Source organism: Protopterus annectens, chromosome 4.part1 (genome assembly GCF_019279795.1).
Source record: "Protopterus annectens isolate FY-2018-M chromosome 4.part1, PAN1.0, whole genome shotgun sequence".
Taxonomy (NCBI): Eukaryota; Metazoa; Chordata; order Ceratodontiformes; family Protopteridae; genus Protopterus; species Protopterus annectens.
Genome location: NC_056734.1, coordinates 985,715,908 through 985,738,444, shown reverse-complemented (window position 1 = coordinate 985,738,444; position 22,537 = coordinate 985,715,908). Strand labels below are relative to the sequence as shown.

General features: G+C 40.5%; 1 protein-coding gene across 1 annotated transcript in view; it reads left to right on the top strand.

Moving 5' to 3' along the window:
* Positions 1–22,537, top strand: part of ARMC9 (armadillo repeat containing 9) — a 3,277,521-nt gene that overhangs the window by 1,151,843 nt on the left and 2,103,141 nt on the right. Inside the window, 1 exon segment of the mRNA XM_044070688.1 lies at positions 3,500–3,657. Within this exon segment, the coding sequence (XP_043926623.1) occupies positions 3,500–3,657 (158 nt within the window).

Below are 22,537 nucleotides of genomic sequence, written 5' to 3'. Positions count from 1 at the left end.
GGTCCACATCCCCATTTTGTTGTTCAAAATAAGAATCCACTTGAACATATTTTATGCCATGGACAAAAAGTGAGAGTAAAGAATTCCATATTTGGAGGTACCTCACAATGTGGTAAATGCAGATATTGTGAATGCATAGGATAGTGAGAATATATTTATACATCCTGCTACTAGCCAGCAGTTTAAACTAAGGGTGAAAGCAGATTGTTCCACAGCAAATATAGTCTACGTAGCGTGCAATCAAGCTTGCTCTTGTTTTTATATTGGAAAGACAATAAGAAAGTTAAGGGAAAGGCTAAGAGAGCATCTTTTAGCTATTAGGAATTGAGACTACAGGAATGCCCTTGCAAAACATGTATGTGAAGCAGGGGAGGCACATCATTTTAAATTTAGGGTATTAGAAAAGAAGGAATACAGACAGCGTTTAGGGGACATGAGCAACATAGTAGAACAAAGTGAAACTAAATGGATAGTAAGGATGCAGGCAGATCACATGTACCCTTAAAGCCTATATTGAAAGCTCGTGATTTATTTAAATGATGACATCACTTGCTAAGTAATTAGTGTTTTAATATATATTAAGTGTATTTTTAAGCTGTTATACGATGGCCTGAAGAAGTGCTCTTGTAAGGGCATGAAAGCGCCAACCTTTTATTGAGTTAAACTTTTTACTTGGAGCTGTCGTGGTTGGTTTGTGAATTTTATTCTTTGGATTATGTTTTCCAACTGCTTTCTGATAGCCAGACATGTTTTGGTGAATCCAGATCCCTTGCATAATTGCTCAAATGTTAATCTCTGATACCACGGATGGTCCTTCAGTTCTTTGGTGGCATGGAAATTGTTCCTTCTTAGGGTTAAGCCATGCTGCCGTGTATTTGCCATCTAAACCAACTCCAAATGTAGCAGCTTGTTTTCTCTCACCCTTTCATGTGAGAGATGCCCCAAGGATGCTGTTGTCCACAGCATTGCACTTTTCTACCCATTTCCTTTGAAAATAAGGTTCATCCAAATGCCAAACAATGCGAGTACAAATTCATTCCCTCTGCACCCTTTTCAACTCAACAAGTATAGTCTCCCCTCCTTATGCGTCGCTTGTTTAGAAACTCCCTCTGCCTTTTGTTCTTTCATGACTCTCCCCTCCAGCTCCACTCCTTGCATCTAACCACACAGTTTCTCCATTTCCATTAATGGCTCTTAAAGCCCTTGATTGCTTCTGGGATTGTTGAGAATAGTACCTATTCCTAGAAGCCTAATGTCTGGAAATACGTACAAAATTAAGTGGGCATACTTTTTTTGTGGCATCATCTGCAGGTTTGGACCCATTTATTGTATATGCCCTATCTGTTTTAAAGTATCTTGCTCATATCTCTAACAAGGGCTAGTTACACTTCACTCAGAATTCATGGGTTCATAGGTGTGCCTCTACAAGCCTAGCCTATAGAAGTGCCCTGGCATCGTGCTGCCTGATGTTAGTTCCCATTTCCTCTGTCAAGTAAAGCCAGTGGAGTAATTATCCCCAGGGTGAACTTTCTATTTCCCATCCACTCATCAGGATTTCTCTTGAAGAGGGCCAGTGAGGTGCTCTGCTTGACGTGTATGGAAAGTCTATTCCAGAGCATGGGCACTCTCTGGGCTATGAACCTGTCCATCCAGCATTTTCCATTGGTTTGGTAATGAGGTTGAGGTCTGTGGAGTGTGTGGTGTGGAGGGATTGGGATCTGTTTAGATATAGCATTTCTAACAGATCTGGGTCAGACATGGCTTTTTAAGTCAAGCAGAGATTGCCCCTTTGTAGACGATGTAAGACAGAGAATAGCTTGAGTTTTTTGAGTCTGTCCGTGTAGGACATGTTTAAGGCCTAGGATCCTCTTTGTGAGGTACTTTTGTTTCCTTTTCAGCTGTTGCATGTGTCTAGTGAGGTACATGCCAAATGGGGCATTATACCCAATGATTGGCCTAATGAGGGAAGAGCAGAGAGAGATGATGACCTCTTTCTTCCTGGATGCAAAACCCTGGGTAATGAGATGTGCCACATAGAAGGACTTTCTGACCACAGTGGCAATGTGGTGGTCGAAGGAGAGGTTGCTGTCAACCCGTGTCCCCAGACCTCTTTTAACACCTTCTGTGTTCACTGGGCTCCCATCGATGTGGTAATTTTTGGGAACTGAGTTTTTCCCAAAGGGGATGACTGCATTTGGCTGATATCACCAGTTTTCAGGGTGTAGGCTTCTTGTCTCTAGCATCAGTAAAACTTGAAGCACCTTTTAAAAGGTACTTTTGTTTTAAGACTTCCAGTTAAGGACCCAATTTTCTTTTGAGACCTTGACATTTTGCTGGGGAAGCTTAGTTTTCCTTTCTTTAAACCAGCAGCTCCTGCTGATTTGAATTTTCTGTCATGGAACATGCATTTTCTTGTGGCTGTTAGTTTGGCTAGGAGAATTTCTGAACTGCAAACATCATCAGTGGAGCCACCTTACTTGTTCTTCCATAAGCTTAGGGTATCTGTGTTCAACAACCCATCTTTCGCACCAAAGGTAGGAACCAAACTGCATGATAATCTGCTAGTCTTCTTTCCCAGTTATTGCAGCATGGGACAAAGTCCTCCTCATAATATTAACCACACACAAAATCCATTAGGAAAAAACAGGCCACTTTTTCTGTCTCACAGCATTCTGACACTGAAATACAAAGCTTCTAAATGTCACACTTGCTGCATTCAGTTACACTAGTGTAAATACAGCAAACTTTTACCTTGTGTACTTAATGTACATTGTTAGAACAGTTGCTACCACACAAGCATTCTTTTGGTATGCAGCCTTAAGTAATTTTTCAGCAGCAGTTAGCAGGACCCCCTTGATTACCTTTGCAAAGCTTTGTAAGCCAGATTTGTTATCCAGGTTGAAGTCTTCCTGCAGTGCTATAGTGATAAGAGGGTTTGTTCTCATGAGAGGAACTACGTAAGAAGATGAACTGAGATTCTCTTAGGTGTTACAGAGGATGGACCTCCTTTTATCAAATACATCAGTTATGTATTTGTAGATTTTAGTGAGCAGGTCTATCTGCTGCAACAAACCCTCTCCCCTCTGCTCTACCTCATTGAGCTCAGTTTAGAAGCAAAATTTTGTCATTTTGCACCGCATACTATGTTGGAGAAGCTTAGTCTTCAAACCAGTATCTACTACTGATTTTAATTTTCTGTCATGGAACATGCTTTTTTGTGGCTATTAGTTTGGTTTGGGGAATTTCTGAACTGCAGACACTGTCATACTGCATTATGGGATAAGGGGAGATGCAAAAGTATGCTGTGAAATTTTTATGTGCTGTGCTGTCCTAAAGTCTACTAGCATTAGTCCTGCAGTTACCCAAGAGAGAGGAGCTCTTCCACATCTGTTGTTATGGTTAATACATAATTTTCATTTGTGGCACATAAGTCAGTTGGATGGAAGGATTTGTTTTATGGGAAGTTTGATGAAACCATTTTGTGTGTGTCCTTTCCTAGAAACAGTACACCAGTTACATCAGCAATTGATAGAAGCAGAACGTCGAGCTACAACCTATATGAAACGGTACACTAAGATGCAGGCCGACTATCACAACCTCATTGGGGTCACTGCAGACCTGGTTGACTCCCTTGAGGCTACTGTCCATGGTAAAATGGTAAGCTGTTTTTATTTTACATGATTTTCTGTTTGTTAATTTAATCATAATACACATTTATGTTTATATGACACTTAAAAATACAAGTATGAAAATTTCTTAGCACAAAGTAAGCCGGTGATATTACTAGAAGACTTTAAGCAGTTAAGCATTAATATATGGGTGCTCTTTCCTTCTTGTGCTCAGTTGTTTGATTGAATTTCCACAGAAGTATCCTCATCTCGGCTTGATCCTACACCTTCAGTCCTTCACTGATTGGAATCTGCCACTGGTTCAAGCATTCTTCCATGATTTTTAGTCCTCTGATGAATGAAATCACCTCAGATGTTTTTGTTAATATCTTCATTAAATCACATTTCAAACAATGGCATTGGGTACTCCTGCATTAATAGAAAAGAAAAACTACAGTGACATTTTTATTTTCATGCAGTATATACATGTGTTTTCTTTTTGACAATTATTATTCACTCCAACATTACATAAATCGCTCAGGTTCTGCCTTCCCTTAAACCTCACTCTTCCTGATCATTGGCTACTTAGAAGCAACTGGGTCATTCTATGCTACTCTTTCGAAGGTAAGAAATAGTGGCTGCAATATCTGGGACCCTTCTCACTGTGTCTTTCTTTGCGAATATCCTTCCTTCTACTCCAGTTTAGCATTTTTTTCTCAGAAGCTTTCTTGCTTGGATCACACTGGGAAACGCATCTAGTCCCTAAGGCTATAGTTTCTTTTGTGTCGCCTTGCACAGTTTAGGTCTTAATTCTGACAATCCTTATGAAAGATTTTCCACTTTTAATGCATGTGTTTTAATGCCTTTGTTAATTTTTTAAACAACTTTATTAAGTTATCAGTTTGTAAATATGTAAACATACATTAACAGAAAATAAAGCACACCATATTAACATTTTTCCATTTAAATGCATTATACATCACATATCCTTTCTTTGTAACTATCAGGAGTCCACTATTACATAAATTGGTGAATTCCTGTCTTCCCTTAAACCTCACTCCTCCTCCTGAACATTGTTGTGCATGTATTGTTCCCACAATTTCCATTTATTTCTATGTAATTTTCTTTTTTTTTTCTAACAATCCCTCTTCCAATTGTTTTATCTCTTATAATAATCAGTGCTGCAAAAACATTTGTTTTAGAATTTGATTTCAGTTTTCTAGTAATTGCTTTTTTGGCAGCCAAGAGAATAAAAAATAATAAAGCCTTACTATTTCTAGGCAATTTAGATCCTGTGTTCCAATTCAAAGGAACCATTTCCTTAGTTACAGCCATTTGCTCACCCAGTAGTTCTGATAGAGTATTCTGTGTGGGATTTTTATAGGTTCATAGGTGTGTACTAGGCTAATGACTACAATGGCCGTTCTAAGCCTAGCCATGCATCCCAAATGTCTGACAAGTTCTGATTTAAAATCTGCTAACTAATTACACTCCCAAAACATATGCTTCAATTTACCTCCTCCTTCCCCATTACAATTCCAGCATTTGCTAGTTACCTGAGGAAAAAAAAAATTGAAGTTTGCTTGGGGTAGCAAAATAAAGTATCTATGCAAACACTTCAAAGCAATGCCATTAAACCTTCTGGACTTAGTTCCATTCTTGGAAGGCATACATATGTCTGTCAATTGTTCTCTTATAAACTGCTTTTCCAGTCTCTCTTACCATTCCTTTCTAACCTCCTCTGATTCTTAGTTATTAGATGTTTTATATGCCCTACTAATATCATGTTTAACAGTAGCTTCTAATATAGAGTCAACTAAAAATCTATCAGAGCAGGTTTTTCACTTCATTAACACCTGTGTGCTGTGGGGGATGTCACACTTCAAGCAACCTAGACACATCTTGCATTCCAGAATATTTTCTAAAAATTAAACTTATTAAAACTGTACAATTAGCAATGTTATCAGTATTCTTTGCAGTGATAACTCAGTGCATTCATAGTCTTCTCATAAATAAGATAATACAACAGACACAAATTCCAGATTATTTTTTTACTGAACTTTCACAAACAGATCGACATATCTTGGAAATGGCACTAGCTAAATATACAATGTTAAGTTGTCTATCTCGCCTTCATTCTTGCTGGATGGGTTCTCTAAAGCTCGAGAGTTGGTTCCACCGATATCCCACAATGCTAGTGAATTACCTCAGATCTCGGGTGTTGTTTTTTCTACCGGCTCAGGTCAGTTGTATTAGTTCAGTTTTAATAACTATTTAAACCCCTTTTAGCTTAGCCTTTTCTTCTTTAACTATAGTGTAGTGGATATTATCCTTTCTACCCTTATCCAGCCCCTTTCCCACAAGAACTGATAAGTTCTTTCCTTAGGCCTTCGGGCCCTCCATCCCTAATAGTGGTGTGTATGTGTTTTTGTAGGGATTTATTTTATATAAACTAACTAATTTCTTTAGCTCTTAGTTTAATTTACCCTTTAATTTACCCTTTTTCTGATAGTGATGGAGCGAGTAGAGCCGCAGAGACAGGTGTAGCCTTACGCCGGCATGCCTGGATGCGACTATGCAATTTCGCGGACCCCTTTAAAACGTCTTTCACTAATTCCCCGTTTGTGTGTTGTGTGGTGGTTACACTTCGGTTCCTTGAAAATGTCCAAGGATTCAAAGGTCTCAGGCTTCAAGAAGTGTGACTCGTGCTGTCAGAAAATGTCTCTGACAGACGGTCACACTTCTTGTGTGTACTGCCTGGGACGCAGGACTCTTGTGCTGTATGCCATGGCTTCAGCCCTAGAGTCCTGCAGGAAAGAAAGAACAAACTCATCCTAAGGGGTTTGCTCAAGCCTGTAGGTTCCCTAACTGCTTCATCGGGAAAACCTCAGTTTCTGAGTCGAGGCCGCTGGAGCCGATGAGTTGACTACAGTTTCTGTGGTTCTGGAGCCGAGGTATTGAGATTCCTGGGTTGGCTCGATCAGACCTTCGACATCTAGAAAGAGGTCTAGGTCACCCTCCCTTGGCTCCGTTCATTCGGCTCCAGCGTCTCCCTTGCTGTCTGGTCTCACTCCTCTAGGTCATCGAGACTTTCGGATCATGACCTTCAGAGGGTAGTGAGTCGACTTCTAAAGTCCGAGGCACTGGCCCAAATGCTTCAGAGCCCGACTCATCAGTCGATGCTTCAACCTTTCCCTCTAAATATTCCTCCTCCGACTCCTTTGAGCTGAACAGAGACTGTGGTAGTGTCGGAACCGATACACTTGTCTTCAGTTCCCGATTTCTTCCTTTGAAGAATCTTGGCGGGTGAGTGGCATCGGACCCTTGTCCGACCCCTCCTCCCTCTCGGTGCGAGTTTGGCTCCGACATCGGCCTCGGAGCCATCTCTGTCGGTGCTGAGGGAGGTTCTCAGCGGGATCTCTGGCTCTGCCTGACAGGGGTGCATTCGAGGTCATGCGGAGTGTGTTGGAACCTGGTTCAACTCCACAGTCGGCTCCTCCCTCTTCGGTGCCTCAGGTGATGTCTACTCTCCCTCATCCCTGACCGCAGAGAGCCAGCTCCTCAAGAATCCCCTGTGGGGATCTCATCCTCTTCCGAGGCCTCTCCTGAATTGGCAGGGGAGCCCCCTAGGAAGAGAAAGTGTAAGAGGAAACACATAGACTCACCTGAGTCTGTCACCTCTGACACAGATTTAGAGGATTCCAAGGGTTCCCCTTCTGAAGATGTCTCCTTTGCAGACATTCTAGAAATCCTGAAACAGAGGGGAAATTGGCCAGCCCTTAACCCTTCGGATGATGAATCTGTGTATCTTGAGGCGTTTGGCTCTCGCCCTTCCACCTCCTGGGTGTCCCCCCCCCTTTGCCCCCCTCATGCAGGTGGTAGCAAAGAAAGCCTGGACGGCTCCTGACTCAGTGGACCCTACCCCCAGGAGACCTTCTAAATTTATAACAGTACCCATTGATAAACAATTTCTGACCAAAGGAGTTACTGTAGATGCTATGGTGGTAGCTGCTACCACCAAGAAGGAACTAGCTGATCCTTCAGTGCCTGTCCATCCCCCTAACAAGGAATCTAGGTCTATGGACAGGTACGGGAAGTGGATGTTTTCATCAGCGACATTTGCAATGCGTTCGCTGAACTACTTATGCCATTTCACTCGTCTCCAGAGAGATTTGATCAAGGAAGCGAGTGAGATGTTGAAGGATCCTACAGCTGCAGGTTTTCAGGACAAGATGAACGCCCAGCTGACTACCCTGAATTCTATAGCTAACTCCTCCATGCGCCTCCTTTCATATGCGGCTGATGGAGCGAGTAGAGCCGCAGAGACAGGTGTAGCGGCATGCCTGGATGCGACTATGCAATTTCGGACCCCTTTAAAACGTCTTTCACTAATTCCCGTTTGATGGATCATCTCTTTGGTCCTCAAGTGAAAGAAACCTTGACTAGGTGCGAGACGGATGGCAAAACCTTGTCTGCCGTCGGAGTCCGTTTTTCTACTACTCCTAGACCTTACCCCAAAGGCCAGAAAAGTGGGAAAATGTGGTTCCACAAACAATCTCAAGGGAATTTGCCTGACGCACAGAGTCGGTTCCCCTCCAGAGGCAGAGGAGGGAACAATAATGGTAGACGTCGCCCCAGAGGCAGAGGGGGTCCGCAGAACCAGGGCAAAAGAGAAACCTTTTCCGATAAGCCCTTTCAGCATCCCTGAGGTGTTGCCCGACTGTCCACCTTCGGACGCAGTCGGGGGAAGATTGTCACTATACCCAGAAGCCTGGCTATCCCTAACTCAAGACAAGTGGGTACAGTCCATCATTTCCAAAGGCTATTCCATTCCCTTCGTTCACATTCCAAACCAATCAAAAAAATCCCTGCCAGATGTTCCACCGGATCTTGCAGCTTTGGAAATTTCAAAGCTGCTCGCAAAAGAGCAATTCAGCCAGTTCCAGCAGACCAGCAAGGATCCGAATCTACTCCAGGTTCTTTTAGTTCCAAAGAAAACAGGGGACTGGAGACCAATTTTGGATCTCAGTATCTTGAACAAGTCAGTCAAGAAAACAAGATTTCGGATGGTCACGCTACAGTCCATCCTTCCCTATTGGGAAAGGAAAACTGGATGTGCTCTATGGATCTTCTATCATATAAAGATGAACAGACGCTCCAGAAGATTCCTCCGCTTCAGGCTGGGAACCAGTCATTTTCAATTCAGAGCCCTGCCCTTTGGACTCACCACTGCCCCCGGTGTTTACCAAATGCATGGCAGTGGTAGCTTCTCACCTGAGACGTCAAGGATTCCAGGTGTTTCCATATTTGGACGACTGGCTCCTCACAGCTCCCACCAAGCATCTTCTTCTAATGGCCAGAGACTACACCTTTCGCATTTGTCAAAAGTTGGGCATCTCAGTAAGTGCGAAAAGTCTGTTTTGTCGCCTTGTCGTACTATTACCTTCATAGGCAAATCTAGACACAGTCAGCATGTCGTGAGACTAACAGATCAGAGAATAACAGACATAACTGGTCTCGCTTCTCTTCAACAACAACAGAGCCAAAGCCAGGTTAGTTCTGAAAGTATTAGGGATTATGGCGGCTGCCATTCCTCTACTTCCATTAGCCAGATTCCACATGAGAATCCTTCATTGGATGCTCTTCACACAATGGTCATACCAACAACTTCCGATGTCTCACACCATTATGATTACACAAACATGCAAGAATCATCTTCTGTGGTGGATGTCTTCCCCTCAGCTCTTCTTGGGAAGACCCTTTGTTCCTTCCCCTCCGGTTGCTATTCTGACAACGGACGCCTCCCTGATCGGGTGGGGGGGGCATTATCAGGGCAGAACTGTCCAGGGCATATGGCAACCAGACGAATGCCACTTGCATATAAATGTTCTAGAGATGAGAGCAGTGCTTTTAGCGTTGCAAGCCCTTCAAGACTCTCTTCCCCTGGGAACGATAGCAATCCAGACGGACAATATGTCTGTAGTGTGGTATATCAACAAACAAGGCGGTACCAGGTCCTAACCCCTATGTCGAGAAGCACTCAGACTGTGGCAATGGGCGATTTCTTCTCAGCGTTTTCTGATAGCAACGCACATCCCCGGGAAGTCCAATCAAATCATGGACAAGTTGAGCAGGGCTATCCTCATGCCTCACAGTGGTCTCTGAAAGATTCTATTGCGAGAAAATTTTTCTCAAGTGGGGTCAGCCTTGCTGCGACCTTTTTGCTACTCCCCAAAACAGCAAGTGCAGAGATTTTTTCACCCTATTCCCATTACCAGGCCAGTCCAGCAGAGACGCTCTAGTCCAAGTTTGGCCCCGGGGACTTCTGTATGCATTTCCTCCCTTCCCACTAATCTCTCAAGTGATACAGAAAGCTATCGCTCAGAAGGCCTCATTGATCCTCATTGCTCCTTACTGGCCTCGACAGGTGTGGTTCCCCTTTCTACATCAATTTCTGTTGGAGCAACCTTGGCATCTGGACCTAGTTCCAGATCTTTTGATCCATCAGTCGGGTCAGTTACATCGCTCCCTCCCCTCTCTGAACCTCACTGCTTGGTTCCTCCAGTTCCTACCCTAGCCAGGCTTCCTCAAATATCTCACACTGTTCGAGATATTTTAATAGCTTCACATAAATCTTCCACTGGAAAATTTATCCTTGTAAGTGGAAACGTTTTCGCTATTGGGCTCAAGGAAAGGATTTAGATTCCTCCACTGCTCTCATCCATATGGTTCTTGATTTTCTAGCTGAACTCTTTCATGCAGGTTCATCTCCTTCTACTCTCAAAGTTCAATTGGCAGCTATATCTAACTTTCATGTAGGCATTTCAGAGTCTGCCATCATGTCCCACAAGCTTTGCAAAGCCTTTTTTAAGGAGTTTTTTTTCTCAGACCTCCTATAAGAAATCCTCCTCCTCCTTGGGACCTTAATTTAGTGCTCAGCTCTTTGATTCTTTCGAACCTGCAGCTTCCTGTTCATTAAAATTGCTATCATGGAAGACTCTCTTTCTGGTAGCTATTACTTCAGCTAGAAGAGTTTCAGAACTTCATGCACTCAGCTGTCGACCTCCTTATCTGTTGTTCCATAAGGACAGGGTATCCTTACGAACCAACCCGTCCTTTTTACCTAAAATAGCCTCGGCGTCTAACCTAAATCAAAGCATTGACCTCCCTGTGTTTTTCCAGAATATTCTAATAGGTCTGAACAAAAATTGCATTGGCTAGATGTTCATAGTCAGTTAAGGTACTATTTGGATAGAACCAAACAATTCAGAAAATCTGACCAGCTGTTTGTCTCTTATGCAGAAGGCAGAAAGGGACTTTCTGTTTCCAAGGTATCACTATCTAGATGGCTAACATCTCTAATTTCCATTGTTTATGAAATTAGACACCAAAAGCTGCCTAACAAACCTAAAGCCCATTCCACCAGAGCTTTGGCTACTTCTATAGCCTTCCAAGACAGACTGCCTATTGACACCATTTGTGCAGCGGCTACTTGGGCTACTCCTCATACTTTCATTTCACATTATAAGTTGGATTTAGCTTCTAGGCATAGAGCTAACTTTGGTTCCACTGTTCTCAAGAGTCTGTTCCGTTAGGCCACCCGGGACAAGGTGCTAGGGACGCGGTCCCATCCAGCAAGAATGAAGGCGAGATAGACAACTTAACATACAGAAGTTATGTTCTTACCATAACGTTCCATGTTAGTTGTCTTCTTCTCGCCTTCTCCTCCTTCCCCCTGGCCTGGACAGACCTAGAGGAGTTTGATTGTGACCTCTCTTTCTACCACCTCTTTGCGATAGGTATATGCTGCTGTGCATATTTTCCTAGATCAGGCTTAGGTCACCTTTTCTCTTCCCCTTTGTTTATAGAGGTGGACTCTTTTCCAGTTTTTCTGGTTGTATTATTAGCTGGGCCTAGCTCACAAACGAGATCTGAGGTAATTCATGCCTAGCACTGTGGGATATAAGGGGGGCCTCGAGCCGGTGGAACCAACTCTCGAGCTTTAGAGTGGAGCCGAGGTCGGCTCCAAACCCATCCAGCAAGAAAGAAGGCGAGAAGAAGACAACTAACATGGAACGTTATGATAAGAACATAACTTCTATTTTTTGTTAACTAGACATAACCTTTCACATGACAACAAAAACTTCCTCTGAGTGTATGTTTATTGAGATATTTAGAGAAATATAAAAACATTTGGTTCACTGTATAAGTAACACTGAAGACAACTGAAGATCTGCAACTTAGTGCAAATATCAAAGATAGTTTTCAAGAATATCTAAGGTTTCATCAGATTTCATGTAGCAGTTGATCTGATGTCATTTTTATTTGTTCCTCAATGAATGGGTTCAGATCTGATCTTAGATCCGACTCTGCCACTTTCAAAAGATTCTAGGTATTGACTCTTGAGCTCCTCCCTTACACACAATGCACCTGACCACCCAATAACTCAGATCTTGTTTGCCACTCTTCAGGATGGTCAGGAGTGAGATTCTTCAACCTCCTTTGGGGTTTTGTGAGTGAAAGTTTGCTATTTTTGTTACCTTTTAACAGTTCTTTCTTCTCTTTTTTTTTAAGTTAACCCCCTTACCCTCGGTAACCTTCTTACCGAGTTTTCGGTATTCTTATTCTACCATTGTTGGTAGTCCATTCTTTCTTCTATTCCCTTAGGTATTGTCTTTCTAATACCATCATTGATAGTTATTTCTTTTTCCTTCCTGTTTCTTCTTTTAAAAAAGTCTTCCTTTCTTCTTAAACTTGTTTGTGTTTTTCAGTATGGCTTATAAGCAGATTGGATTTAAAAGAAATGCACTTCCTGTGGGCATAAGATCCCCAATTCTGATGCCCACAGGGAGTGCATTTATTGCTTGGGCCTAGCACATCTCTGGACACTTCTTATTCCATGTGTGTGGCTTTTAATGCAAGAGCTATAAGTAACAGGAAGAATAAGCTTATTTTGAAAGGCCTCCTTCCTGTGTCGGCTCCAGCTTCAGGCAGTTCTTCATGGGCTCAAACCCCCTCCCAGAAATCGAAGGAGCCCAGGGAACACTGTAAACAGTCACCTGCTTGGTCTCCCTGGTCAACACCAGCTTTAGACCCTCTTACAAAGGTTGTCAAGACCTTGGATCTGAAACCTTCGGATCTGATACTGTCTTCTGTTTCATGTCCTCGGCCCAATGCCTTCAGGTTTTCTGCGGCATTGGTATCTTTGAGATTAAGGTCCCCCTTTTTGCAAGAGACTCCTAAAAATCTTCAAGGCCACCTTCCACATCCTCTTTCATTAGGTCTTTCCATAGTCTGTCCAAAGCAGAGATGGGTAGGATTATGAAGAAATTCTTCAGAACACTGATCCAGATTGGAGTTTTGCCAGTTCAGTCTCCCATCAGATCTTTGAGCTGCCAACCTTCTTTTCAACCTGTAATTGCTCCTTCTCCAATCTGACCAGACATTTTAGAGTCCTTGGATCTGAGAGTCAAACTGTCAAAACTGAAGATTTTCATCACTGACTCCGGTTTCTTCCCTGACCCAATCATCTCCAGCGCTTTTGGAACACGATGTCTCTCAGAGCCGAAGAATTAACATTTGATCTGAGGGGTTGACTTTGACTCTGAAGTTTTTGGAGCTATCGCTTCCTCTTCGAACTTCTGCTCTGGATAGCATGGCTCCAACTCCCCCCTAGGAATGGGGGCTTTGAGGGGCTGTCTGCTGTGGGAGCCTTGGCTCTGATGGGATTGCCCTCTGCTTCTCTGGGTCCCTCTGTGTTTGAGGTGGTGGAGAGGGTTTTACTCTCATCCCAGAGTAACTTCGACTCCCTTCTTTGGCTTGATCTCCCGTTCCTTCTCTGTTTCTTGTGTCTGATTCCTCACAGCCTACACCTCAAGGACAGCCAGCCCAGATGAGGCTTCTAAGCAGTTCAATCGTGGGTCTCTTCTGATACATTCCTGGAACATCCCACTGAGGAGGTCCGTTGGAAGAGGAGTGTGCAAGTGGAGGCAGTTGGATTCCCCACAGGAATAACTGATAGACACTGATTTTGATGAGGGGAAAGGATACCCTAGATCTCCACCTGAAAGATGTCTTGTTTGGGGACATGTTGGAGATCCTTCACCAGAAAGGTGGTTGGTCTTCCCAAACCCCTTTTCAAGTTGAATCCGTGTTGGAAGCCTTTGGGTCCATCTACAGCTTGGGTCACCCCCGACCCCGTGCGGATGAGCTTATAGAGCTAGTCTCCCACAGGGCATGAAAGGAACTGGACTCTGTGGAAGCAAGCACCCCTACTAATAGACAATACTGGACTAAAGAGATTCCTTTAGATGCCATGGTTGTTGCGACAGCCACCAGAAAGGAGCTTGCTGAACAAAACTTCACTGTCCATCCTCCTAATAGATCGTCTAGGTGTTTCAACAGATTTGGGAAGCAAGTGCATGTGTCATCGACATTTAGCCTGTGATTGCTGAACTACCTGGCACATTTTACCATATAAAGCGAACAAGCAAACTGTTAAAATAGCGAACCGGGTCGCAATAAGAGCAAAGCCTCTAAAAGTTCCAAATAAAATTTATTGAAACAAGTAAAAAGTGAGCGTAGAGCATATACACGCTTTCGGCAAGCGCAATATCTCGCCTTCTTCAGACAAATACCCTAAAACCATTCCAATACTTTCATTTATGTTCACATCAATTTAAAAAACACCAGTCACTTTAAAATGCATTCATATGAATTAGCGTTGTTAAGGGAACCTTAAAAATAATTCCATCAATACTAAAAACCTAGGTAAGGTAAGTTTTAAAACTAAAATAAATGCACGATCATTATGTATTCATGAAATTATACATATAATACCATGCGCAGATGTATAAATGGAAATTTAAAACACTAAGAAAGAGATGCATTGATAAAGTACATATTATACGTATTAAAGACATTTGCTTATGCATGTCTTAGATATATGAATTAATACAAGTACTAATACACATTTCTAACCAATACCTATTAATGTTGCCTATAATGCAATGGGTAATAATGAATAATTTATTATTTACTTCTTTACTCTATAGATATGTGAATAACTTTTAAATAAATACTTTTATAAATACTAGTGAGTACATAATAGATTATAACAACAAATTAAGAATCTATAAAAAATATATAAAAGAAAAAATCTTCTATAAAAATTGTGTTTATATAAAAGGCATTAATATGAAGCCTGTTACTCAGATCCTATTAATCCAGCTATTAAAGAAACATCATCTATTGTATGAAAGCCATTTTAACACTGGCTTTATAGATAGAGCTTCATTAATACCTGGGAAAATGTGGGCTCTAGTGCGTACCTGCCAAAGTAATTCATTTATTTCCAATTGAATTTGCCAAGGGCCCCCTCTGTTGTCTAAATAACTTTTTTGTAAAATTGTGAAACTAAAAGTGTGACCTTCTTTCTCTAAAATGTGCCTGGCTAAAGCGTTATTAACATCTTTTTTGCTTATCGCATACTGATGTTCATATATCCTACATTTTAATTTACGCTCGGTTTTACCGATATAAAATGCCTTGCACAAGTTACACAATGCTACATATATTACTATTTTTGTTTCACAATTATAATAATTATTCACCTTATATATTCTATTATTAATGGTAAACTGGTTGCCTACCTTTATAGATTTACATTGGGCGAATGAGCCACATTTGAACATCCCATGCTGTCTATTTGTGTTGACTTTGTTCTTAGTTCTTTCCAACAAAGCTTTTAAATTGTCCTCTCTCCTGTATGTTATCTTAGGGGTATCAGCTAATAAGTTCATCAAGTGTCTATCATTTCTTATGACATCCCAATTATTACTGCATTTGTTGATAAGATTTCCAAAATGACTGATTTTTTGGATTTTACGTACACTATAGGGGTAAACGAGATTAATTACCTAGATATATTGCTAATCAATGACAAAATTAATGGTAAATTTAAAAGTTTAATTTGTAGAAAACTAACGTACTCCAATTCTCTGTTGCATTTTACAAGCAATCATCCACATTATCAGAAAAAAGCAGTCATTAAAGGTCAGATAGTACGAGCGGCACGTATGGTGACCGACCGTCATGACTATGAAATGGAATGTGACAGACTTAGGAGTATGTTTTTGGTTAGGGGTTATCCCTCTACACTAATTTTGAATGTAATAGCAGAAGTTACGTCCAAACGCGATGAAGGTTTCTTTTTTCCTTTATTAGGTGACAAGGACATTTGTATTTCAACCACCGATCATGTGGTAGATAATACACAAAATGATATGGCGAGAATAAGTAATGTAGATAGTAATAAGTATCGTATTAGTTTTCTGCATACTTATTCTTTGGACTTCAAGGAAATCAGAGAGGTTATTTTTAAAAATTGGGATGTCATAAGAAATGATAGACACTTGATGAACTTATTAGGCAATACCCCTAAGATAACATACAGGAGAGGGGACAATTTAAAAGCTTTGTTGGAAAGAACTAAGAACAAAGTCAACACAAATAGACAGCATGGGATGTTCAAATGTGGCTCATGCGCCCATTGTAAATCTATAAAGGTAGGCAACCAGTTTACCATTAATAATAGAATATATAAGGTGAATAATTATTATAATTGTGAAACAAAAATAGTAATATATGTAGCATTGTGTAACTTGTGCAAGGCATTTTATATCGGTAAAACCGAGCGTAAATTAAAATGTAGGATATATGAACATCAGTATGTGATAAGCAAAAAAGATGTTAATAACGCTTTAGCCAGGCACATTTTAGAGAACGAAGGTCACACTTTTAGTTTCACAATTTTACAAAAAAGTTATTTAGACAACAGAGGGGGCCCTTGGCAAATTCAATTGGAAATAAATGAATTACTTTGGCAGGTACGCACTAGAGCCCACATTTTCCCAGGTATTAATGAAGCTCTATCTATAAAGCCAGTGTTAAAATGGCTTTCATACAATAGATGATATTTCTTTAATAGCTGGATTAATAGGATCTGAGTAACAGGCTTCATATTAATGCCTTTTATATAAACACAATTTTTATAGAAGATTTTTTCTTTTATATATTCTTTTATATATTTTTTATAGATTCTTAATTTGTTGTTATAATCTATTATGTACTCACTAGTATTTATAAAAGTATTTATTTAAAAGTTATTCACATATCTATAGAGTAAAGAAGTAAATAATAAATTATTCATTATTACCCATTGCATTATAGGCAACATTAATAGGTATTGGTTAGAAATGTGTATTAGTACTTGTATTAATTCATATATCTAGGACATGCATAAGCAAATGTCTTTAATACGTATAATATGTACTTTATCAATGCATCTCTTTCTTGGTGTTTTAAATTTCCATTTATACATCTGCGCATGGTATTATATGTATAATTTCATGAATACGTAATGATCATGCATTTATTTTAGTTTTAAAACTTACCTTACCTAGGTTTTTAGTATTGATGGAATTATTTTTAAGGTTCCCTTGACAACCCTAATTCATATGAATGCATTTTAAAGTGATTGGTGTTTTTTAAATTGATGTGAACATAAATGAAAGTATTGGAATGGTTTTAGGGTATTTGTCTGAAGAAGGCGAGACATTGCGTTTGCCAAAAGCGTGTATATGCTCTACGCTCACTTTTTACCTGTTTCAATAAATTTTATTTGGAACTTTTAGAGGCTTTGCTCTTATTGCGACCCAGTTCGCTATTTTAACAGTTTGCTTGTACATTTTACCATATTACAGAGGGATTTGATAAAGGTACTCCCTAATTCTGTCCCAGAGTCCATGTCTGTAGAGGAACAGAAGTGTTTTTCCACAAGCATGGTCACCCTGTAGTCAGTTACAAATGCGTCCATGTGGTTAATCTTGCATGCCATGGAAGGTACCTCACGGGTGGCCAGTTCAGGCATAGCCATAAGGAGACATGCCTGGATGCGATTGTGCGATTTTTCCGGAACCTTTCAAGACGTCATTCATCAGTGCTCCCTTTGATGGATCATCCTTGTTTGGCCCAAGAGTGAAAGAAGCTGTCTCCAACAGTGAACAGAATGGAAAAACCTTGTCTGCCATCAGAATCTGTTTTTCTACCCTGCAAAGACATTTCACTAGGAATCAGTTTGGCAGTAAGAAAATGTGGTTCAAAAAATCTTAAGGTGCTTTTCAGGAAACATGCAGGGATTTTTCCCCAGAGGCAGAGAGGGAAATAACTACAGTGGCGGACGTCACCCATGTGGCAAAAGGGGTCTGAAGAAACAAAGATCTCAAGATTCTTTTTCGGACAGATCCTTCCAGTATTCCTGAAAGGCTGACTGACTGTCCCACTCTTCAGGCAGTTGGGAGAGGCACTTATCCTTGCACCAAGAAGCCTGAATAGCCATTATAGATGACTCTACAGTGTAAAGGAAGATATCCCTAGGATATTTAATTCCCTTTTTATAAATTCCTGTCAAAACAAGGAATATTCTCACCAATGCTGCACCCAATCATAGGGAGCTAGCAGCTCAAGAGATCAGAAAGTTGCTAGACAGAAAAGTCATACAAGAGGTCCCCCCCCCCCCTGACCAAGCAGGTTCTGGAATTTACTCAAGGTTAATTTTAGTACCAAAAAAGACACGGAACCTGAGACCTGTCTTAAATCTGTTATCTGAACCAGATGTTCTTCATTCCACATTGCTGCAGTCCTAACTATTGGGTGATCCGGTCTGTCAGTCGGCCCCGGCAAAAAAGAGAATGGCACGTGGGTCGCGCGGTAGAGGACGCCAGTACGCCAGGTACTACGCGCATGACCGACGCCATATAGCGTCTTTTTTTTCATCTTTGCCTCATGGTCTGAGGTTCAAGTGTTTTTTGCAGTGCGTTTCTAAAAAGTTTCTGAAGTTTTCTTCAGTTGGGTTTTGGCGTATTGATCAAAGGAGTTTCCGGGTACCTTTATTTTTTATTTTTTTTTCAGTCCTTAACCACTTAGGCCTGAGCACGGCGTTTGTTGGATGCCGCTTGTTGTGCTAGATTTAACAAACGACTATTAAGAAGAGTTTGGTGGTTGTGTTAGTTTTTTTTTTTTTGCGTTATTATTAAAAATATTGCCGGATGCTCCGGCGCCCGCCCGCCAAAAAGCAAAAGGACAAAGCAGCAAAGCCTAGAGTGGAAGAACCGAACCGACGGACGGTGGTTCGGTAGAAGGCTCAGTGGAGCCTGAGGGTGAGGTTCTGGAGGAGTCTTCCTAAGGTGGTTAGAGCCTCCCATTCTGTTCCCAAGGCTTTCTTGAGAGGCAGGCCTTAGCTTCAGTTCAGTGGGGTTTCCTAAGAAACATATGCTTAAAATGGCAGAGGATTTGATTACTAATGATTAGAGGTATGCCCCTCCTCCTGAGAAGAGGGGGTGGGGTGGAACCTTGAAGAGTTGAGTTTTAATGTATCCTCCTTATTCTGATTCTGATGTGGATGATTCTTCTCCGGAGCATTTTAAATGGGAAGGTCAAGATTTCTCTGATTCCAGGAAGACTATACCTCCTGTTCTGAATGTGGTGGAAGATGCATAAGTATCTTTTTAGAGTCCTAACATGTTAAAATATCAGAATTATCTCCTTTCTCAATTGAAATCTAAGGTGGATGCTCTGGCAGAAGGTATTGAGTGTAAAGAGTTGCAGGATTTAGTTCATGTGTCTGAACAGGTGGGTTTTGATGCTGTGCAGGGCTGCCACTGGTTCTGTTCTAAACAAGGATTTTGGATGCTCCTTTACAGTCTGATGTGTTGTTTGAAGCAGTTTTAAAGAAAATGGAGGACAAGGCTAAGTCTATGCAAACTGTTAAGGATTTTTGCAGGTTCAGCCTCCAAGTTTAGTAGAAATTGGCCTTCTAAGGGATGGACATATCCTGCTTATGATTCCCAGTCTAGAGTTCACCTGCTCAGTCTTCTGGTGAGGGCAAGACAAATGGGTTTTGGATATCATTCACCACGGTACAGGTTTTACTTCCATACCTTGCCTCCTTTCAGAGGCATGCCAGACATTCCTCCTCTACAAAGAAAAGAGGCTCACAAGCAAATTTCTCTGTTGCTCCAAATAGAGACCAATTTTGGATTTATCTCTCCTCAACACTTATCTGGACATTCCCAAGTTCAAAATGTTGGCGTTACAACAGCTTTACCTCTGCTGGGCAAAGATCACTGGATGGTAACTTTAGATCTCAAGGAAGCTTACCTTCATGTGCCTATCAGACTAAGTTGCAGCTGGAAATTCTCATTATCAGTTCTCTGCATTGCCCTTTCCAGTGATAGCTTACTTCAGGCTAAAAGGAATTCAAATCTATCCTTACTTGGGCGACTGCCTGATTCTGGCTCAAGAAAAGGAAGACCTTTTACAGCATTTGGAATTTGTGATAGCAGTGCTAAGATGCCTAGGGTATTCTGTGAACAGTAAAGTCCAGTCTAGTAGTCCCTCTCAAGACATGTGCTTTCTGGGTGTGAGACTGAATACAGCAGCCAGATGGGCCTTTTAACCCCGACACAAAAAAGAATCTTTCCAGTTACTTCCATCAACTATCTCTTCAGTCCGGCTGACTGCAAGGACAGTCCTTCAAGCCTTAGGGTTCATGGCATCTTGGTGCTTCCCAATGCCAAACTGCATATGAGGAAGCTGCAATGGTATCTCAAAATGTATGGACACACACACTGCCAGATTTGGACACTGTCATTCAAATAATACCTTGCATTCAAAAGGAATTTTGTGGTGGGCTCAGGAATGTCACCTAAACAAGGGAATTCTAACGACAGATGCCTCAGACATTGCTTGGGAGCTCATCTAAATGGAAAGTGGATACAAGACAAGTGGCCTGCCAGACTACAGCATCTACATATCAACATGAAAGAGATGTTAGCAGTCCAGTTTGCTTTAATGGCTTTCAAGGAGTTACTTCTTCCAGGGCAGGTGTTGATTCTAACAGACAACACAACTATCATGTGGTACATCAACAAACAAGGGGGAACACATTCTTACCCGTTGTGCAGGCAAGCAATGATTTTATCAGCTTGCAACTAACTCTTCAGGCAAGGTTTCTGCCGGGAGCACAGAACTCCTTAGCAGATGTATTAAGCAGACAAATCATGGATCCCCACGAGTGGAAACTGGATCTTCATGTATTTCGAAAATTGCCAAAAAACTGATCAAAAAATAATATGGCAGACAAGAGCTGGAAAACACAAAACTGTGGCCGGTAATAGCGTAGAAAAGATTTAATTTCCGCTTTCGTCACAACTTCATCAGAATACAAATAATCATGACACTAAGATACTTAAATAAGTTCAATTAAAAAATCAATCAATTAAATAATCAACGTAAATTATATTGTAATACATAAAACTATACAAAATATGCAGATAAATGAAGCCTTAAACATTAAAAAAAGCCCTTAAGTCAATACCATCGTATTTGTTAATAATTAATTTTCCATTTTTTAAAAAACATTTTAAATTTATACTCTCATTAAGGCCAGGAAAAACATCTGACCTTAATTTAATCTGCCACAGACATTCCCTTTGCTCAATATAGTTCTTAAAATCCCCAGCCCTATTATCTGGTTTACATTTTTCTAATACTGAGAATAAGAATTTATTAAATGTTGTACATGAAATGGAATGCTTGTATAGGGCGTTGTTGTGGTCCTTAGCTTTGATTGCATACAAATGCTCTTTAATACGAGTATCTAAGGACCTAGATGTCATTCCTACATAAAATCCGGGGCAAGAAGAGCAAATGCTAATATAAACAACTCCAACAGTATTGCAGTCAATGAAGTCAGAAACTTGAATAATTCTATCAAAAGTAGCTATGTTGATGTATGGACCCTCTGCTATGTATCTACAAATATGACAATTGTAACAACGAAACATTCCTATTCTTTTGTTCACAATAGCTGGATTGGTGTTGTCATGTTTTTCTAATATGTTTTTTAATGTGTTCGTCTTGCGGAACACAAATTTAGGGTCTTTCCCAACTAATTTAAAAATATCTCTGTTCCCTTGTATAACTTTCCAGTTATTCTGAATAATATTTTGAATCCTATAGTTATCTACACTCATGTCAAAAGAGCAAATGATGTCGTTGCTTATATTGTATTTTTTACTACGGGTGAAAACTGTATGTGTGTCATGCAATATAGCTGGATAATGGGTTGCTCTTTTGTTGTAAATTTCCTCACCAGTTTTTAATAACATTTCCACATTATATCCTCTTTGTTGAAATAGATATGTAATAAAATGAAATTCAGAAACCAATACATCAAGTTTGGTAGTCATCCGACAAGCTCGGATGAACTGTCCTTTTGGGATATTTTTCTTCATATGTGAAGGATGTCCACTGTTGTTATGTAAATAACCATTAGTGAAGGTCTCTTTTCTATGGATTTTGCTATGAAGAGTATGTTCATCTTTATCCCACCAAATATGGGTATCTAAAAAGTTAACTGCTAGTCCTACTTCACCTAATGTGAACTTAATATAATCAGAAAAAGAATTAATTTTATTAAGAAATAATAAAACCGTGTCCATATTTCCTTCTATAATAAAAAACAAATCATCAATAAATCTACAGAAAAAAAGAATATTAAAATGTTCTTTCAAAACTGGAATGAATTCCAATTCCCACCATGCCATTACAAGATTGGCAAAGGCAGGTGCTGCTGATGACCCCATGGCTACACCACGCTTTTGTCTATAATAAGCCTTACCAAACATAAAAAAATTATTCTCCAAGATGATTTCAATAAATCTACATATAACATTAATGAAGGAATTGTTAAATAATTTCTTAGTAGTTAAATAGCTACGAACAGCTTCAACCCCTTCATCATGGGGGATGCAAGAATAAAGAGAAATAACATCTACAGTTAACATGACGTGTTTGGAATCCTCAAA